General features: G+C 56.2%; 1 protein-coding gene across 2 annotated transcripts; it reads right to left on the bottom strand.

Annotated features, from left to right (window-relative positions):
* Positions 1-4,570: 4,570 nt before the first annotated feature.
* IRAK1 (interleukin 1 receptor associated kinase 1) lies at positions 4,571-13,456 on the bottom strand. Of its 2 annotated transcripts, none has more exons than XM_027609073.1 (14): positions 13,223-13,456; positions 12,972-13,139; positions 12,719-12,850; positions 12,500-12,600; positions 12,135-12,323; positions 11,834-11,898; positions 11,573-11,687; positions 10,700-10,818; positions 10,054-10,261; positions 9,577-9,642; positions 7,775-8,011; positions 6,664-7,099; positions 6,099-6,242; positions 4,571-5,597 (listed from the first exon to the last, which is right to left on the bottom strand). In XM_027609073.1, the coding sequence occupies exons 1-14, from the start codon at positions 13,356-13,358 to the stop codon at positions 5,536-5,538; spliced, it is 2,178 nt and encodes a 725-aa protein (XP_027464874.1). In that variant the 5' UTR covers positions 13,359-13,456; the 3' UTR covers positions 4,571-5,535. The 2 variants fall into 2 exon arrangements, with proteins under 2 accessions (XP_027464874.1, XP_027464875.1); XM_027609074.1 differs by having other exon boundaries at positions 6,868-7,099.
* Positions 13,457-19,362: the final 5,906 nt, after the last annotated feature.

Here is a 19,362-nt window from a genome sequence, read left to right as displayed (position 1 = left end):
GGATAGGCAAACGTCTCTTCAGCAGAGGACAGAAAAGATTGATAAATTGGACTTCACTAACATTAAGAACTATTCATCAAAAGGCCTCATTAGGAGAGTGAAAAGGCGGAAGACTTTTATGGTGCACACATCATCCAAGACTTACGTCCTGCCTGCTCACCTATGAACAAGAATGACAACCTAACTGCACAATGTGTGAAAGATTTGAACGTGCCTTTCACGTACACAGGGCCAATCAGCAAATGAACTGATGTTCAACATCGCTTGTCATCGCAGAAATGCAAATGACAACCACCGTGAGACAGCATCTCCCACCTGTCAGGATGATGACAATTCAAACATGCGGATGCTCTCAAGTGTTGGTGAAGGTGTGGAGCAACCGGACCGCTCATACCCCGCCTGGGGGAGGTAAATTGGTACCGCCGCTTAGGAAAATGTTGGGAAGGACCCCCTGAAGCCAACCTATGACCCAGCATTCCTACGCCCAGTACATAGATGTGCCTGTGCTGCTTTTGTTCTGTAGTTTCTCGTGGGGTCCTGCGTCAGGGTTGGCCTCGGGAGAAATCGGCATGGAATTTGGCAAGTGAGAGTGACGGAGTAGGCATTTTTATGCTCTGTCGGCCGGCGTAGGGCCAGATGCCATTCTGGCCTGGGCAGCGGCCACCGGTAGCAATTCCAGCCCAGAGACCAGCCCTGCCGACCTGAAGTCCAACAGCAGATGCAGAAGTCACAGTCTTGTGTAGACGGCCGGGGCTAACAATATCCATATTTATTATTCTCTTGCTTCTCGGACTGAACTGTGTTTCCACACCTGAGACATGAGGGCACACGTCACCAAGACAGGCACTTTATTTACTCCAGCCCCACATGGAACAGCTCCCGGATGTCCGTCAACGGTAGGAGCCACAAAATGTGCTCTATTCATACAATGGAACAGTCCACAGGAATGCGAAGCAATGAGGCGCTGCTATGCGCAGCAAGGCGGCCGATTAAAGAAGCTGGATGCGAAAGAGCCTGTGCTGCATGATTCCCGTTCTCTGTGTGAGGGATCCTTCTGGAATGACGAAGTGCCTTTATACTGGTTTTTTGTTTGTTTGTTTTTTTTTTAAAGATTTTATTTATTTGACAGAGAGAGACACAACGAGAGAGGGAACACAAGCAGGGGGAGTGGGAGAGGGAGAAGCAGGCTTCCTGCCGTTCCTGCCGAGCAGGGAGCCCGATGCGGGGCTCGATCCCAGGACCTGAGCTGAAGGCAGACGCCTAACGATTGAACCACCCAGGCGCCCCTGTACTGGTTTTAAACATGCTGGTGAGCTCTTTGGCACTCCTCCTGCCCAGAGTGAAGGTGACACAGCCTCCCCTGGGGCTCTCGCAGGACACTCCCCCTTAGGGGCCAGCTCCTGTGCTGGGAAGAAGCCACATGGTGTGTTTAGGTGTCTTAGCTCCAGCAGGGTCCTCGGCTGACAACCATGTGCAGGGGCCTCCAGATGCTTCCAGCTCCCAGCCTTCAGACCACTCCAGCGGACAGAGTGGAGTAGATGAGGCATCCTGTCTGAGCCCTGCCCAAATTGCAGGTTCGTGGGCAAAAGAAATGTCATTGTCTCAGCCCCTAAACTTTGGGGTGGTTTGGAGGAGACATATTGTGGTCTAAGCCATGCCTGATGCATGGCTGTGTACATATACGCCAAGTCACGGAGCTGTATGCGCAGAGCTGGTGTGCTCTTCTGCTTTTAAGTTGTACCTCCTTAATGAAGTCTATTCAAAAAGCCTAACTTCTGAGGACCCGGCTTGGACAGCCGGGCGGAAGGTGGGTGGTGGTCCCGCTACACACTCAGACAGGAAGCTTCTGGTGACTGGGAATCCGAAGTTCCATCTTCTCATTTAGGCCTACGATGCCTGTGAGCCCTGGAGAGGACACGTCTGGTAGGCAGTTGGAAGCATGGGTAAACAGCTCAGGGGAGGGTACATTGCTGCACATGTCATTTGGGAGTGATCAATACATAGATGGTGTTTAGAGGCTTGACAATGAGTGAGGTCAGCTCAGGAGTAAGTGGAGGTAGTGAAGGCAGCCCAGGGGGCTCCCTCGGGGGCTCCCACCTTGTAGAGGTTGTGTAGAGGAGACAGAGAGGGCAGTGCTCCAGAGGTGACAAGATGAGGGCAGTCCGAAGGACCCATAGGATAAAGTCAGAAAGGAGCCACTGGATTTGGCAACATGATCATTGGTGTTCTTAACACACCACTTTGGTGCAGAGTGGCGGGGTGGACGCAGATTAGGAGTTGAAGAGGGGCGCCTGGGTGGCTCGGTCAGTTAAGCGTCTGCCTTCAGCTCAGGTCATGATCCCAGGGTCCTGGGATGGGGCCCTGCGTTGGGCATCCCCACTCAGTGGGAAGTCTGCTTGTCCCTCCGCCCCTCCCCCTGCTCGTGTTCTCTCTCTCAAACAAACATCTTTCAAACAAAAAGAACACATAACATTCCTAAATGTGTATGCACCCAACAAGAGCTTCAATTAGATGCAGCAAAATCTGACAGAACCAAGAGGAGAAAGACAAATCCAGAATTACATTTGGAGACTGTGATACTTTCCTCTCAGTCTGCCAGAGAGAACTGGTAGAGAGAAAATCAGTAACGGTACCGAAGACTTGAACAACACTATCAACCACCTTGAGCTAATTGACATTTATATAACACACCACCCAATTGCAGAACATACACTCTTTTCAAATAAGCATAGAACATTCACCAAGCTAAACCATATGCTAAGCCATAAAACAAGTCTCAATAATTTTAAAAGAAATGAAATCAGGCAGAGTAAATTCTCTGTACTACAATGGATTTGATGTAATTAAAAACACATAACAGGGCTGCCTGGGTGGCTCAGTCGTTGGGCGTCTGCCTTCGGCTCAGGTCATGATCCCGGGGTCCTGGGATCGAGCCCCACATCGGGCTCCCTGCTCGGCGGGAAGCCTGCTTCTCCCTCTCCCACTCCCCCTGCTTGTGTGTTCCCTCTCTCACTGTGTCTCTCTCTCAAATAAAGTCTTTAAAAAATTTTTTTAAGATTTTATTTTATTTTATTTTTTTAAAGATTTTATTTATTTATTCATGAGAGACAGAGGAGGAGAGAGGGAGAAGCAGAGGGAGAAGCAGGCTCCCAAGGAGCAGGGAGCCCGATGCAGGACTCGATCCCAGGACCCTGGGATCATGACCTGAGCCGAAGGCAGACGCTTAACCATCTGAGCCACCCAGGCGCCCTAAGATTTTATTTTTATGTAATCTCTACACCCAACATGGGCCTCAAACTGACAACCAAGATCAACAGTTGCACACACGACCAACTGAGCCAGCCAGGCATCCCGTGAGGAATTGAATTTGCAACCTTTCCACAAAGAAAACTCTGGGTGGAGATGGCTTCACCGGTGAGCCCATCAAATACGGAAGTAACACCAAGCATACACAAGCCCTTTAAGAACCTAAGAGGAGAAGGGAACACTTTCCAATTTGTTTTGTGAGGGCCCTGATGCCAAAACCAGACGGACATTACCAGAAAACTGCAGGTCAATATCCCTCACGAACATAGATGCAAAAATTCCCAGGAGATATTAACAATGGTGAAAGACAGAATGAAAGAGTATTTTGCGCCCAAGTTTGAGGACAAGGTAAGGGTGTCCATTTTCACCACTTCTATACAACACTGACTATGGAGGCCCTAACCAGTGCAGTAAGGCAAGAAAGAGAAAGGCATAGAGATTGGAAAAGAAGTGGTAACTACCTTTACTTCCGGAAGAAATGATTGGGTACATAGACTATTCCAAGATGTCTACCCAAAAAAAACGACTAGAGCTTGGTCCGTTCCTTGATTTTGGCACCAAAAAATGAAACAAAACAAAAACCTACTAGAGCTAATAAATGAATTTACATAATGCAAAGCCGTTATTAAAAACTCAATTGCAGGGGCGCCTGGGTGGCTCAGTTAAGCGTCTGCCTTTGGCTGAGGTCATGATCCCGGGGTCCTGGGATCGAGCCCCGCATCGGGCTCCCTGCTCAGTGGGGAGCCTGCTTCTCCCTCTCCCACTCCCCCTGCTCATGCTCTCTCTCCCTCTCTGAAATGGGTAAAATCTTTAAAAATAAATAAAGTTTAAAAAGCTGAGCTGCATTTCCAGAAACTATCACTGATCAATTAGACAATGAAATAAAGGGGCACCTGGGTGGTTCAGTCAGTTGAGTGTCGGACTCTTGGTTTTGGCTCAGGTCATGATCTCAGGATCGGGAGACGGAGCCTCGAGTCGGGCTCACGCGCTGGACACGGAGCCTGCTTGAGATTCTCTCTCTTTCTCTCCTTCTGCCTCCCCCAACCCCAAAGGAAAGAAAATGAAATAAAGATACCATTTACAACAGCATCAAAACCATAAAAAATACATGGGTGTGGAAAGGAGGGCCTCTGGAGGAGATTTGTTTAGTGGGGTGTGGGGCAGCGTGTTTGATGTCGGGGTTGGAGTTAGGAACCCCGAGATGGAAAGCATCGGAAAGACTCGAGCCTTGCAGTGCAACAAACTCCGAGAGTACAGCCAGAGGTTGAGACGTAAGCTTTTATTCCTCCTGGACAACTTGGACTTCAGCAACGCCTAGCTTCATGGGGCATGTAGTGTGACTCATGGTCGCAGATACATCATCGTAAGCCTGTGCTACTTTCCAGGACAATTACATGAAACCTGACTTGCTTTTAAAAATGTGAGTCCGATTTTCTTCTTCCTCCCTCTTTGCCTTGCTTCCAACTCCCCACCTTCCTGGGGCTTCTCGCTGTCTGGGTAACACAAGGTTTGGGCCTAGCCCAGCCTTGGGTAGTGGCCCCTCTGTCACTGTCAGTGCCTGGCCCTGAGTGAGACCAAGCCAGTGGCCTCTGGAGCCTGACCTGGCTTGGCACCTGTCGGAGGGCACACCCAGGGGTGGCCTGGCCAGCAGGCCCTCACGTTAGGCTTCGCTCCCGGGTCCCTGGTGCAGCCTGCAGACACGGGCCTGATGAGAGGGCACTGCCGGGCTCTCTGGGGTGTCTCGTGCGTGAACTGAACCACAGAACAGCCACACCTTACTTTTTCAAGTTACAAGAGGCTGGGAGGGCCCCAGGCCTCATACGCTCTGTTCTACAGAGCGGCCTCTTTTCCCTGGGGCTTCAGCCAAGTCCAAAGAGAAGACCTAAGGGCTGCCCTGCCCAGGTCTTAGGGGAGCCAGCTCCCTGCTCCATCCGACTGGACCGGCCACCCCGCTCACCTCTCCTCCCCGACAATAACAGCTTTCCTGTCCCCCAAATGCTGGAACGAAGGCAGGCCTTTGAGACAGCTTCTAGCAGCTGGCCGGGGGCGCTCAGAGCCCGGCCTGTGCCCATACCCCTAGAGCAGCTGGGGCCACCACCTGCTCTCCCCTGTGCGGAGGAGGCCCCCATCCCCCACCGCCCACAGGCTGCTGAGGATTCGAGAGCCATGAGAACTTCCGACTATGAGAACTTTGACTTCCAGGTTTGGGGAATATGCCAGGTGAACAGATCAGCTCTGAAATTCATCACTCTCTTCGGGCCCCTGCCTGTTCTGGTGTTCCACAGCGAAGCCTGCAGGAGGAAGAAATACCAGTTAGTAAGCGGGGGAGGCTCCCCAGCTGCCAGAAACCCTGGCTCAAGGGCTGGACTGTGCTGCCATCTCAGGTCCTGGGCATTCCCTGGAATTAGGGGTTTCAAATGGCACCTGCTGGAGCTTTGTATGTTCTGGAAGCAATGGGGGGGGGGCTGGCACCCCCAGGCTAAGGGAAGGTGTTGCTGTCAGGAGGAGGTGAAGGAGCTCACACAAGGCCTTGTCCAGAACACACAACTTCCCGGGGGAGGCGTCGGGGGCAGGCTGGGCTTCTAGCCATCGTCAAGAAGGGTGGCCTGCCTTTGAGCTGTCCCACGCCCTCAGGGAGCAGGGGCCTTGTCCATGCCCGATGGGAACAAACACTGTGCTGTTCGGGGCTGGCATGAGGAAGCATGCCCGAGCGGCCCTGGAGGCCGGCCATCCAGCTGCAGAGCGCACAGCCGAGCCCTGTCCCTCGAGTACGGGGCCAGTCCCAGGCGTACCTGGGAGGGAGCTTGATGACAGCAGCTGCAGGCTGTCCAGGACCCCATCCTCATACAAGGCCAGCTTCTGCACCATCTTCTGTCGGGCCGGGTTGATGACGATCCGCGGCGGCCGCGATGAGGCGGAGCTGCTCACAAGCGATCCTGGGGCAGAGAGAGCACCCTCTCAGCTGCCGGGGCCACGGTCCCTGGGCACTCCTCAGTGACGCCGCTGGCCTCACGGGTCTTCCCAGCCCCCAGCTTAGCTCCCTGCCCCTTTGGGACAGAAGTCCTCCGTGCCGTCTCTGAAGGAAGGGCCTGGAAGGGGCCATGCCGTCGCCCGGGCTCCCGGCTAGGCCAGGAACCCAGTCCTGAATAAAGCCTTCCTTGTTCCCGGCTTTCAGGAAGTGAGCTCCTGGCCCCTTCTCACCCACCTGGAGGGCAGGGCCTGGAGCTTGCTAAGGACGGAATGAGATTAAGAGCAGGCCCCCGGTTCTCTCCTCCCAGAAGGCTGGGGGCAAGGAGTATGGGGACTGTCACCAAAAGAGGCCCCCGGTCCCTCTTCTGGGCACCTGTCCCCAGCTACCTTCCATAGCTGTCAGCTGGGGCCCCGGGCCACTCCCCCAGCTCGACTCTTGGGTGGCGCCCCCTTGAGTACAGCCGGCCTGCCCAAGGGCTGCTGGGGCCCACACGGTGGCCCCCTGCCCGGGGCTGCCTGGCCAGGCCAGGCCTGGGGGGCAGCTCGGGCTCAGGTGCCAGGAATGCAGGGCAGCAGACAGCCCGGACACACTCTCGTCACTCTCCACGGGCTGGTTGGGGCCTTTCTGGAGCCACTCTGGAGCCTGGGCTGGTGCTCCTGAGGGAACCGCCAGGGGCTGCAGTGAGCTGGCACCACGGGGGGCACTGCCAGTGAGGGAAATGTAGGAGTTTTCCTGTGGGGAAGAGGGGCCTCGGCTGGCAGCCTCTGGCTGCAGGGCTGGTCCTGCCACGGCCGCCTGCAGCTTCTCCAGACTCTCATACACCTGTGAGGAGAGAGGGGGCTCTCAGGGGGAGTGGGCCAGGCTGGGTCGCTCCCCAGCTCCACGGGCAGGCCACGACTGGCCACTCAGACCACTCACAGCCGTGACGTCAGAGGGCCCTGCCCCAGAACACCGTGGTCGTACCACAGGGCTGCTCCAGGTCATCTGTGGCCAGGCTTGGGGCCTGGGCCCCTGGACGCCGCAGAGACCACGAAGCTGGGAAAGCTCTGTCCCTTGCTTTTTTTATCCCTGTCACAGGGAATGCTGAGAAGTCACGGCCACTAAAATGAAGGACTGAGAATGGCTTTTCTCTGTCTTCTGGAAAGCAAATCTCAGTGCCCTACTGCCCTCAAATGGGGCCTCTCCGTTCTCACCCGTCAGGGGAAAAGAGGTGAGGGTCAGGCAGCTGCGGCGGCACAGTGCACCCAGAAGGGGGCGCAGTAAAAGCCCTTTGCTTCTCTCTCTCTACCAGTGGGCTTCAGCAGGAGGCTCCAGCCACCCTAAGCAGAACTGAAGGGCAAGCTAAAAATGTTTGGAGACTGTCTCCAGAAAGAGGTCTGGCAGGTGCCATGGGCAGCACCTGGAATGCGGGGTTTCTGATAGGCTACCACCTGCCATGGGCAGCCAGAGTCTCGACCGCTTTCCGTCCCTACCGGCCTCCCTCCTGCCCAGGGCTACCTGGGTCATGGGGGGTCTCCTCTTGGCCCGGCGGTGCAGGCAGCAGCAAGCCAGCTGGCCCAGGGCCAGGCCCAGCTCAGGTGGGCATGGCCCAGGCCTGGGGTCCAGGTGCTTCTTACAGATCTGGGTGGCAATTGGGGCAGCCCAGGCATCTGTGGCCAGACCTGCTTGGAGTGTGGTCTGGGTGCTTTTCAAAGCCACCCCGGCCTCCTCAGCCTCTTCTTCAACGAGGTCTTTCTGTGGGACAGATAATATGAGCGTGGCCACCAGTTGGGGGGGGGGGGGGATGCCTTCAGCCCCATTCCCCAGGCTCTCATCACTGACTCCTGTGGTCTTTCTTGAGATTTATTAAGCACCCATTGTGTGCCCAGCACAGCCCCAAGGTCCTAGGGATCCAGTGACAGAGCACCCCAGGCCCACCCTCATAGAACTGACTTCCTGCTGTGGGAGAGACAACAACAAGCCTCTAAACCAACGGAAAACTTCGACAGACAGGCCCATGGGGCTTCTGACCAGGGCCTGAGCAAATAGCACTTGGAAGCTGGGATCTGAAGGCACAAATTAGCCAGAGGTCAGAGCCGAGGAGGAAAGGGAGCACCCCACAGAGAGGTACCTAGGGGTGCAAACGGAACTGGAGGCCGTCTTTGGTTTTGAGATGGGAATGACCGGGAGGAAGCACCTGGGTCGGGGGGTGGCCTTTGAGGCAGAAGGAAAGGTTCAAACCAAGGCCCTGGGGCAGGCAGCGGGAAGCTAGCTGAGTTTGAGGGACAGAGGGAAGGCTGGTGATAGCAGAACCTGGGGAGTTGTGGCCATGTTAAGGGATTGGGCCTTCACCCCAAGCACAGTGAGAAGGCAAAGGGGCTTCCACAATCTCTTTTTTTGTTTTTCAAAGATCGCTTTGGCCGTGGCATGGAGAACAAATAGGAAGGGTCCAAAGAAGCCCAAAGAAGGATCCCTGAGGGGTCTGGCCCACTGCCCTGGGGCAGCTATGACAACGTGGAGAGCAACCTGAGTTGGGTTGGCTCTACACACAGAGCCAACAGGACGTGCTGACGGATGTAGAAGGTGAAGGAAGGAGGGCTCCTGGCTGGCTCCCTGATTCTAGCCTGACCCACCGAGACTTGGTAATGGACAGAAACCACCCCAGGCCAGGAACAGGAGCAGCAAGAGGTATACCAGTTGTAAAACGGAAAGAACAAACGTGACTGAATGCGTTCTGGGCCCGAGAAGACTCTGAGCACTGAGCACGGCACGTGTATGGCGTCTGTTCACATGTGGGGAGGCGGGCCCAGCAAGGACCACTGGTCAAACTGGGACTAGAACCCATGCCTCCTGTCTCAGCAAAGAGAATCCAAGGGGTGGGGGCAGCTTCGCCACAAGCTGGCGCGCTCGTCTACGGCGCGCCCGATTTCCCACCACAGCCTCTCCCAGGGCCCTGTGTTCTGTTTTCCACAGGAGCCTCTGGGCCCAGAGCACTGGCACTGCCTTGCTGGGACGACCCCTTCCCCGCTCCCGGCCCAGGTGCCACGTCTAGAAAGGCCCCTAGCATCTGCAGAAGAAAGACAGGTTTTTCCTCAGCAAGGTCAAGGGAAGCCGTTTGGAGCCCTGCCTACTTTCAAAGATGAGTCAGCAGTAGCAGAGGCTGGCTTCTGTGGGGCACTGCATTCCAGATCATTCCACCCTCCAGGGCTGCACCTGTTGGTTATCAGGAGTAGCGCCTCCCGGCCTGCCCGCCTGCCTCCCTCTCCCCTCTGCCTCCCTGCCTGCCTCCCTCCGTCCCTGCCCCACCTCAGGAGGCTCACCAGATACTTGGTCCCGGTACCATGCATCCTCACGGCCCTCTGGCCGGCCAGGGTCTCCAGCACTACCTGGAGAGGGCAGGACGGAGGGTGTCGCAGTGGCTCCTGGGGGCTTGGCAGGGACGGCCATAGGACACGGGGCTTGTGGGGTGGAGAGGGCGGCCTGGCCCAAAGAAGCCGCTAAGGCTGACAGGGGCACGGCCCTCGGACGGGCAGATGAGGGCAGGCTATGGGACTGACGCTTCAGCGGTGTGGAGGGCCCCCTTGAGGAAAAGGACCGCAAAATTGCACATATGAGATGAGAGGCCGGGCCCCCATGGGAGGAGCCCAGGTCAAGTGGAGAGGGGCTCTGGAGCTGAGGCTCCCGTTAGCTTCCTGCCAGATTGACCTCTGGTCTCATATGGAATTATCCAGGCCCTCCTGCCTTTGCTTGGCCACAGCTCCCCGACCCCCGAGCCGGCAGAGGGGCCCGGGGCTCACCACGCCGAAGCTGAAGGTATCCGTGTCCACGGCCAGCCTCCCTGTCTTGACGTACTCCTCAGGCAGGTAGGCCAGGGTGCCACGCACGGTCCGCGTCCGGGCCACCGTGCTGCTCTGGCCGGGACTGGCCCCTGCAAACCGGCTGAGACGGGCCAGGCCAAAGTCTCCCAGTTTGGGCATCAGTCTCTCATCCAGAAGGACGTTGGAACTTGGGGAGGGAAGGAGCGGTGTCAGGTCGGCCCTGGCCCGCTCTGCACCCGACCCTCGCCCGGCGCCGACAGCCCTGGACTCAGGGTGGGCCAGCTACCTGGGGGCTCCCTCACATGCTTCGGTCCCTGCTTACCAGTTGGGGGGGGCATCCTTGGCTTCTGCTTCCACACCTGTCCCATGCCAGGTACTCAAGTGACCCAGGGTCCCCAGCTCTGATGTCCCAGGCCTCAGGGCTCCAGCCCGTCCCTCACCTCAGCCTCAAGCAGGAGAGGGCAGGCCTATTCTCATGGGGGACACCCAGAGCAGGGCTCCTCGGGGCTCGGAGAGCAAGTACCACTGCTGCCTACTGACAGAAGGTTTGGGAGCATCACTCCCCTACCGCAGACTCTATCCTTACAGCGCTTAGAGGCCCCAGAGGCCCGTGTCCCCCCCTCACCTTTTGACGTCTCCATGGATGAGGCTGGGGCTGTCCTGGTGCAAAAACTGAATCGCCCGTGCTGTGCCCAGAAGGATGTTCAGTCGCTGAGGCCAGGAGAGAGGGGGGCAGGCCTGGCTCTGGAGTGGCAGAGGAAGCAAAGGGGCTGGGAGGGCCACAGTTCCTTCACCCCTAACTCTCCCTCCACCTGTCACTGTGGGTTCTAGACAAACCGCTTCACTCTCTGGGCCTCAGTTTCCTCTTCTGGAAAACGAGGAGCAAAATCTGCATGAGATACTTCACAAGAAGGTGGAGACTAAGCTATTCCACTGCTTTGTAAAGCATGCGGAACGTGTTTCCCAGAGTCATCATGAAATGGGGCGCTCCTCAGTGCTTGGAGCTCCTTCCTTCTCTCTGGGGCCATCGGGATGTTGTCGGAGGCATTCTCCCCAGCTCCCCCAGCACAGCATGCCTGTCCTGAGAGCGGAAGTGCCCTGTGTGCCGTCAGCCCTTGCGTCTTGTGGGTGCGTGGCTAGAGGAGGGTCAGCTGCAGGTCCAGATGGCGCAGTTTACTGCCCACTGCCTCCTATTCTCAAGGGCCATGCTGATAAGACCCTTCAGCTAGTCTGCTTGCAAGAGGAAGGGGCGTGAGTTGGGGCACCGAGTCAATAACCCCCTTTTTAGAAGCAGCTTGAGCCAGGCTCCCAGGCACGCAGGAACAGCCGGGGAGGGACCACGGGAAAGGGTGCCAGGGAAGACGGCAGCCCACCTTGGGCCAAAGCCTGAGCCCGGGCCCTGCCCGCCGGTGGGACCCGCTCACAGAGCCTGAGAGCTTCAGCCAGGTGCTGGGAGGGCTGTGGGGCCAGGGAAGCGTGCCAGGCCAGGGACGGCTACCTGGGAGTGGAGGCGGTCTTCCAGGGAGCCATTGGGCAGGAAGCCATAGACGAGGCAGTAGAAGCCACTCTGAGCACAGTAGCCAGCGAAGTCCACGATGTTTGGGTGACGAAACCTGCTTGCAAGAGGGGGACCTGAGTGCTTTCCATTTGGCCATTGAGGGGGTGGGCTCTGGGGGCCTGAGGGAGCCAGGTGCCACACTTTGTGGTCCTGGAGGCCAACGGGGCCCTGACCCGGTTCTCCCTCTGCCCCCAGACTCACCGTGACAGTTGCCCCACTTCGGTCAGGAAGCTCTGCTTCACTGTGGTCCACTCCAGGTCGGCCCCCTGCAGCCCCCAAGGAAAATGAGGGCGGGGAGGCAGCATGAAGCTCTTGCAGCCAAGGCCTGATGACCGCTCTCACTGCCACCTGTCCTGGGCCCAGAACCACCAAGGGGCTGGGGACCTCGAACCGGGGAATCAGAGGGCTGAACGAGGTACGTGGGGGAGCATGGGAGACGCACCAGACAAGTGAGGGTCTGCTGACAACCTGCCAGGGCCTTTGCAGGGAAGGCTACACCCACCTCCTTCAGCCTCTTCACAGCGTACAGCGTGTTCCTCATCACCGCCCGGTACACACACCCGAAGCCACCCTCCCCGATCTTCAGCTCTTCTGAGAAGTTGTGGGTGCCCTGGGAGATCTCGCTGAGGGGCCAGCAGAATGGAGAGGGCTGGGCTCCCTGCAGAAGGGACACTGGGCTCTCTGGGTTAGGCTGTGGGCAGAGATCCTGGATCAGGTGAGGTCCTCTGTCTTCCCCTCTGCCTAAAAGTCAGTCACAAGCGCCTCCTGGCTGGCCCTACTGGGCTGGCTGGGGTGCCCAGGTGTACCAAAGGCTACATTTTTTTGCTCCTTGTCTTGAATCTTTTCCTGGGGGCAGGACCCACCTACCTTGGTAGAGGAAGGGGCTGGATATGGTGGTGGCTGTAGGGCAGCAGGGCTTGGGACAGGACTGAGCTCAGCCCCGGAATGGGTCTGGGAGCCTGGAAAAGCTTCATAAAGATACCAGTGAGAGGCAGGCCGAGACCGACGGCATGGTTTATGGCAGTGGCCATGGTCAAGGTGGCCCTTTCCAAAGGTCCATCAAGCCCAACACCCGGGTTCTCTTACCTGGGGAGGGGAGTGTGGAGGCTGACGTCTGCGACTTCCGGGGGCGGGGGACCTCAGCCTCACAGGGTGCAGGGGGGCTGCTGGGCCTCGGGCTGCTGGTGCTGGGGGGCAGAAGAGGGGCGGGAGGGTGCCCTGGGACACCAGGAAAGAAAAGGGCGGTTAGGCCCAGGCGGGGGTGGGGTGGGGTGGGGTGGGGTGGGCGGGGAGGGGCCCCGTAAGAGGCCCCGCACCCAGCCCGGGATCCCGCGCTCACAGGCCGTGATGATGTCCCGAGCGCGGAGCAACTGCAGGTGCGTGAGGATGCTCACGAGGTCGGCCACGCGGGCGTTGCGGTTGATCCAGGGCCACAGGACGCTGGCCGTGCGCTGTCCGGAGCGCTCGCACAGCCGTAGCTCGGTCTGGTCGCGCACGATCAGGGCGGCTGCGGGGCGGGAGGTGTCAGGCCTGGGCGCCCGGGGCCCGCGCGCCCTCCGCCCCAGCGTCCCCCCGCCCGCCGCCACCCACCGAACTGGCACCAGTCGGCGGGCTCCAGGGCGTCCATCACTTTGTAGAAGCGGCACATGACCCAGGGCGGCACCTCGTACAAGAAGTGCTGGGCGCCGGGGGCCGCGGGGTCCCCCGGGCCCGGCCCACCGGCCATGGCCGCCGCCGCCGCCCCCGGGCCAGGGCCTCTTGGGGCCTCTCGAGGCCGGGGCGGGCGCGGGCCTTGGCCGGCCGGGTCCGCGGACACTGACTCACTTCCCCTTTAAGCCGGCCTCGTGCAGCGCCCGGCGGGGCGGAAGGGGCGGGGTCCGAGCCCGCCGCCATCTTGCCCGCCGCCGCCGCCGCCGCCGCCTCCGCCGCCGCGACCCTCGGCCACACGGGGGCGCGGCGCGCGGTCTCTCCCCGCGAAGGCCGCGCCCCTTGGTCCGGTTGGGCGGTGAGGCGAGCTTCTCAGAGGAGGGGCCGCCTGAGTGGGGCTCTGAGCGATGGAGGAGAGCGGTTCCGAGCACTGGGACAAAGGGCATGGCAAGGCCCGGGACATTCCAGAAAGGGCTAGAGCTGGGCCTTGTGAGCGTCACTGGGAGGTCCCCTTACGAACTTTTGGCTTCATTCGGGAGGCAGCAGAGAGTCGTCAGAGATCCCAGGCAGGGCAGGGTCAGATGTGGGTCACACAGAGGACCCCCGCTGCGTCCTATCCGCTGGCCATGAGGCTGGGTGCAGGGAGAACGATCTGGAAGCTTGTACAGCAGGCTGCCCCAGCTCGGAGCGTTGTTGCCCACCTCCTCCGCCCTGCATCCCATCTTTTCCACTCCTTCAGGAACCTGCTCCAGCAATTATTTGCTCTTTACAGTGTTTGCAACTTTTCCTTCTTTGGTGGCTTCTTCCCACTAGCACATAAAACGTGTTTATGTCTCTTAAAAACAGGCCTTCAGCTTCTGCTGTGCCTCCTCCCTCTTGTTGCCATGCTCCTGGCTCACTTGGCACTCCCCCCTGTGAGGATGGCAGAGTCCAGCCTCTCCCGGGCACAGGCTCGGTTCCTACCCTGTCTGATGTCTTCACATTAGTCCGTCTTGCCCATTCCCACAGTGCTCTGCGGCTACTGCTTTCTTTGGATTCTCTGGTGCTCCTCCATTCCAGCAGCCCCTATTTTGTGGTCATTTCCCTGAACATCTCTGGAGTCCATTTCTTCCCCAGGCACCCTGCTCTCGCGACTCCCTCCTACCCTGAGGACCCTAGGCCCCTCTGGGCAGAGCTGCCTGCAGCCGCTACTGTGCTTGGCATCTGGGGCGTGTCCTGTGTGAGCGTCTGTCCTCGTTTGCCTCCCGCTCTAGATGGGGGAAGGCAAGCAGCAACAGTGCCTGCTTTTTTGTTTCTCCAGTTGGATGAGTGCTTGCCCGGCAACAGGTCTCCTTCCCTCACCACCCGCCCCCCTCGATCCTGACCCCAGAGGGCTCCCCATGAGGCTGTCCCCCCAAGATGGGCCTCCATGGGAGCCTCTCTCCCCAAAAGTCACAGCCATCGCCAGCCACACCCTGGGCCCCAGTGCTTTCTCATGGGGACAGCCTTTACAAAGACTACCAACTCCGGTCCGAGAAATTATCATGCACACACACACACTAAGCCCTAAAGGAACAGCAAATTTGTCCTCCTTGTTCACTGCTGGACAGCGGCTCCCAGGACAGGCCTGGCACATGAGACATGCTCAATACACACAGGTCGAATTTCAACCCTTTGTTTTAACCTTCAAGGCCAGGACATTCGAGTGCACCTTCTAGCAGCGTGTGCCCACATTCATTTGCATGTGAAGCTGGACTCTGAGCAGTTGTTCCCTCCAGCCCAGCAACAGCCTCGTGAGAACAGCTGTGGCGGGGGGCAGGCAGCTCCTGAGTGCCAAGTTTGCAAAAGGTCTGCAAGCCCCACAGTGATGACAGCGCCCCCTTTGGGCAGGGGGCCAGGTCAGCAGAGGCCACGGGAAGGTCTCAGGCTGTAGGCACAGGAGCCAGAGCTTGGGGATGGCAGCTGGTTTCCAAAAGCACCTGGACAGAGGAGGCACCCCTGCCATGGCCCTCAGGAGCAGGGGACTTGTGTGGCTGTGCAAAAGGGCTGCAGCCCACTTGCCTCTGGACCTGGGGCTCAGCGGGCCGACCCGTGCCAGGTCCTTCCCAGCCTGCCACCCCAGAGCTTCCCATCACACGCTGGAGCAGTGTGCCTAGAAAGTGTAGCCTTGGAACCCAAGGGGAGGCAGTGTATGGAGCAGGCTGGTCTTTCCTCCCAAGGCAGTCCTGAAAGCGACTGGCTATTTGGGTTCAGGGACAGCCAGACGGAATCAGGAAACATAGCACCATGCTGTCCTGTGAGCTGTCTGATAATGAAAGCCCAGACCTTGAGTCACTTTCACAGAGAGATTTATCGAGAATGCTAACAGCACAGGATACAGTACTTCCCAACAAAAGGTGCAAACGCGTCACTTAGAAAGGCATGCTGAGTATTCTTTGCTTTCACACGTATTAAAAAACTTACAAAAATAAAATAAAACTGCGTGCTGCCCATCTTTTCAAATAGTAAAAGAACCTTATGAAAAAATCACTTGATTTTACAACAAAAGACACAAACGGACATTTTTATGTAAATTTATAAGGCAAACTCTTTATATAATAAATAGGTTACAGGGATTCAGTGGGGGGGGGGTGTTTTTGAAACGTATACAGGTACATTCAGACAGGTTTACTGAAATGGTACAAATTTCCTTAATAAATTGCCTTTTGTTTTTAAATATATCAGTGCTTTCAGTCATTTGGCTATACACAAAGAACCTTTTTTTTGAACACTACAAAAAAGCAATCAATATTTTTTGTTTTTAAAACGACCTACTTATTTTCTAAAGTAATTGTCCCAAAACACAAAAACTGAAGGTGAATGTGATGGAGGGCTTTGGAGACATCTCTAGCCAAGTCTGTCCTGGGCTGCTCCCTGTTCCACACACACCTCTCTCCCACCCTCGCCGGGCTTCCGAGCTGGAGCTCCTCTGTCTAGGGTGTCCAGTGTCACTGTGACTCAGGAGGGGGAAGCCACCCTGCCTGGTTCTTCCTGATACTAAACCCATGTGCAAATAGTCATGACAGTCAGCATTGTCTTCGCCTTTGGGGGGGGGGGCTGGGTGCTAGGGGAGCACACATCTGTCCCTGTTCCGTGAGCCCAAAACAATGTCTGTTGGGGGTAATGGCTTTTCTCAGAAGGATCTGGTTTTGCCAGGGGAAGGGAAGTGGGGTTTCTCATGCCCAAATTTTGCTGGGGATCAGATGACAGCAAAGAAAGTGCACCCCCTCCACCATCGTCATATCACCCAGGACGGTGAAAAATCTAGAGGTCACATTAGTGTTGTATACTCTGGGACTGGGTGGGATGTGATGGGGGTGTCCTGAACAGTAATGCCTACCACCTAGCCTGTCCAGGAAGAGCTGCATCAGGTGGAGAGTGGCCAATCTGCCCTGTCAACATACAACTGACCTGTGGCCACAGTGGAGGTCTCCAGGGAGATGACCACCCTTATTCTGAGCTATGCTCCTCAGGCCTGCCCTATCCTCCTTCCACTGAGGCAAGGTCGGCTCTGCTCACACCCCTCCTGTCTCCCTTGGAAGGAACATCAACCTTGTCTGTCCTTAAAAATAATGATGATGCTAATAATCTCAGGGGGAAAAAAGGCAACAGAATCCACTGGGTGGAACAAAACCTGGTTTTGCTCTGACTTTGAAAATGGCAACACATCAGCTATTTGGTCCGTTGGCTTAGGCTTAACTTCTTTGGGTGGCATCTGGCTGATCTGGGCAGGGGTCATCTCTTCGGATCTCCCCTCCTGGGGAAAAAGGACAGCCCCTCTCATCTTGGTCACCATCCCCTCCCCTCCAAATTCTTTTGTTTGTAAAGAAAAGGTGTCTAGAAGCATTTGTCTCTGGAACAATTACTTTAAACATGGTTACAATACAGACTTCAGTTCAAACACAGAAGAGATTTACTTAGCAAATTTCCTTTCACCCACCAAAAATTACACAAATATAAGCCTCAACACCACAGTTAAGAGGACCAGTAGAGAGAATCTCATGTTTGGAACACAAAAGGAGAAATAAAAACCAAACCAAACCCAAACAGAAAAATCCCAGAAAAACGATGGAAGGATGAGGGAGAAGGGGAGGAGAGCAAACACAGCACACGTTACAGTGTCCGGGTACACGGGAGCCCAGCGCGAGGAACGGGCTCGGCACACATTGAGTAACAGTCCTGGTGATATTTGGTCATATATTCATCAACTACTGACTCTGGAGCGGCCGTTATTGATTGAAGCAGTGACAAATCAAACGGAAAAGGAGGCCTTGGTAGCAAGGGAAGGAGCAGGCTTCAAGTTCTGCAAGCCTTTTGCACTCCACCGTCCAGCTCCCCAGAAACACTCAACTGGGTGGGCCCTGCTCCGTCCAGGCGGGCGAGAGGTCACTGGGTGAGGCTAAGTTGGGCGCTGATTTCAGATTTCAGTCAGAAAGCACGCACGTGGACACACGTGGACACCCACCTGTTAGTGGCAAACATCAGCAGCAACGGCCTCCTCGCCTCCTCTGCCCCCATCCCAGGCTGGGTGGGAAAGGACGTCGTGACCCACTGCTAATACTGAACGCAGGCTGGAGTGGGCCCCAGACTGGGCCCAGAGGCTGCCCCAGCCCAGGTCCTCCGAGGGCCCCACAGGTAGCCTGGCCACCCAGAGGGCTTATGAGTGTTTCTCTTTTGGTTCAGGCCTCAGAAGTAATGATGCAGGGAGGGAAGCTTTTGGCCCTGGTGATTATAATGCTCTCTGCTTTGGAAGAACAAGTTTCTGGGTTGTTGTTGTTTTCTTTTTTTTTTTTTTGGTGTTTTTTTTAATTACTTAAAAAAACGATCAAAAAGAACTGTTACGGCTAAACTCTCTAGCAGATATTGCTCATTAAGAATTACAAAAGCAAATGCAGTTACTCGTAGGATGGGGGAGAAGAGACAGGGATGTTTCTGGAGTCTTGCTACCTCCTAGAGGGGACCCAGTGGACTCTCATATGTGGTTCTGGGGTCCCTGGTGTCTACCTGGTGCAGCTCACACATTCAGAGATGTGACAGGCCTCCCATCTGCCCTCCAGCCTCAGCAAAGTGGAAGCCCTACTGGTGGGGAGGCCTGTTGAGCTGACTCTCCATACGTGATCACTCTGACTGGGTCACTGGGAGGGCTGGGGGTGGGGTCAGGCCATCCCCTCCCTCCTGGACTCGAGCTGCCCCACCCAGAGGTCGAAGGGGGCCAGGTGGTACCAACTACATTCCAGACCTTGCCAGCCAGGGCAAGGAAGCACTCCTACACCCACCCGTTGAAGTGAACTGTCTTGCACCAGCATCCTGGGACCTCTCTCACAAGCATGGGAGACAGTGCAAAACCCGGATGCTGCCTGGAGCCTCCTTCGCTTGGCACAGGGAAGCCCTTGAAAGAAGCGAGGAAAGACCATGGATCTGCTTGGACAGAAGAAGTGACCAGCAGATAGATTTGTAGTTTTTTTTGTTTTTTGTTTTTTGTGTTTTTTTTTGTTTTGTTTTTTTTTTTAATTTTCCCTTGTCCTATGCTATGGTTATCAGAAATATTGTAATTAAGCAACAGGTATAATTTTAACAGATCTTTTGTGTGTGTGTCTGTGTGTGTGGAGCCACAAGCAAAATGAGTGTATAATTGTGCAATATACAGATATATATATATAAAAATTCAACTGCTGTGTGTCTAGTTGGTGCATTAAATAAAAGGGACAGAAAAACTAAAACCAAAGCTAAAAAGCAAAACAAAAGCCGAGGATAGAGGAGACCAAGCAGGCCTATGCGTATAGTCTATAAGATATTGGATATAATCAGGGTCACCAGGAAGAACACCTTTGTCACTGGACACACAAACACTGAAGGGAGAGGGACTACCAGTGAGCAGGAGCCAAACCTCTTGGCCTTTTCATCTCATTGTCTCTCGCTGCTGAGGACCTGAGAAAAGGTAAGCTTGAAGGGGGGCTAGGGGAGCAAAGGCAATTTGCAAGTTTCCCTAATGCTCTCAAACGCAAAGGCCGGACTTCCCTCTGGAAGGGTCTCGGCTCTGCCCGGTACTTGTTCTTGTGCCTGCC

The sequence above is a fragment of the Zalophus californianus genome, chromosome X (assembly GCF_009762305.2).
Source record: "Zalophus californianus isolate mZalCal1 chromosome X, mZalCal1.pri.v2, whole genome shotgun sequence".
NCBI lineage: Eukaryota > Metazoa > Chordata > Mammalia > Carnivora > Otariidae > Zalophus > Zalophus californianus.
This window is presented reverse-complemented; position numbering and strand designations above follow the sequence as displayed.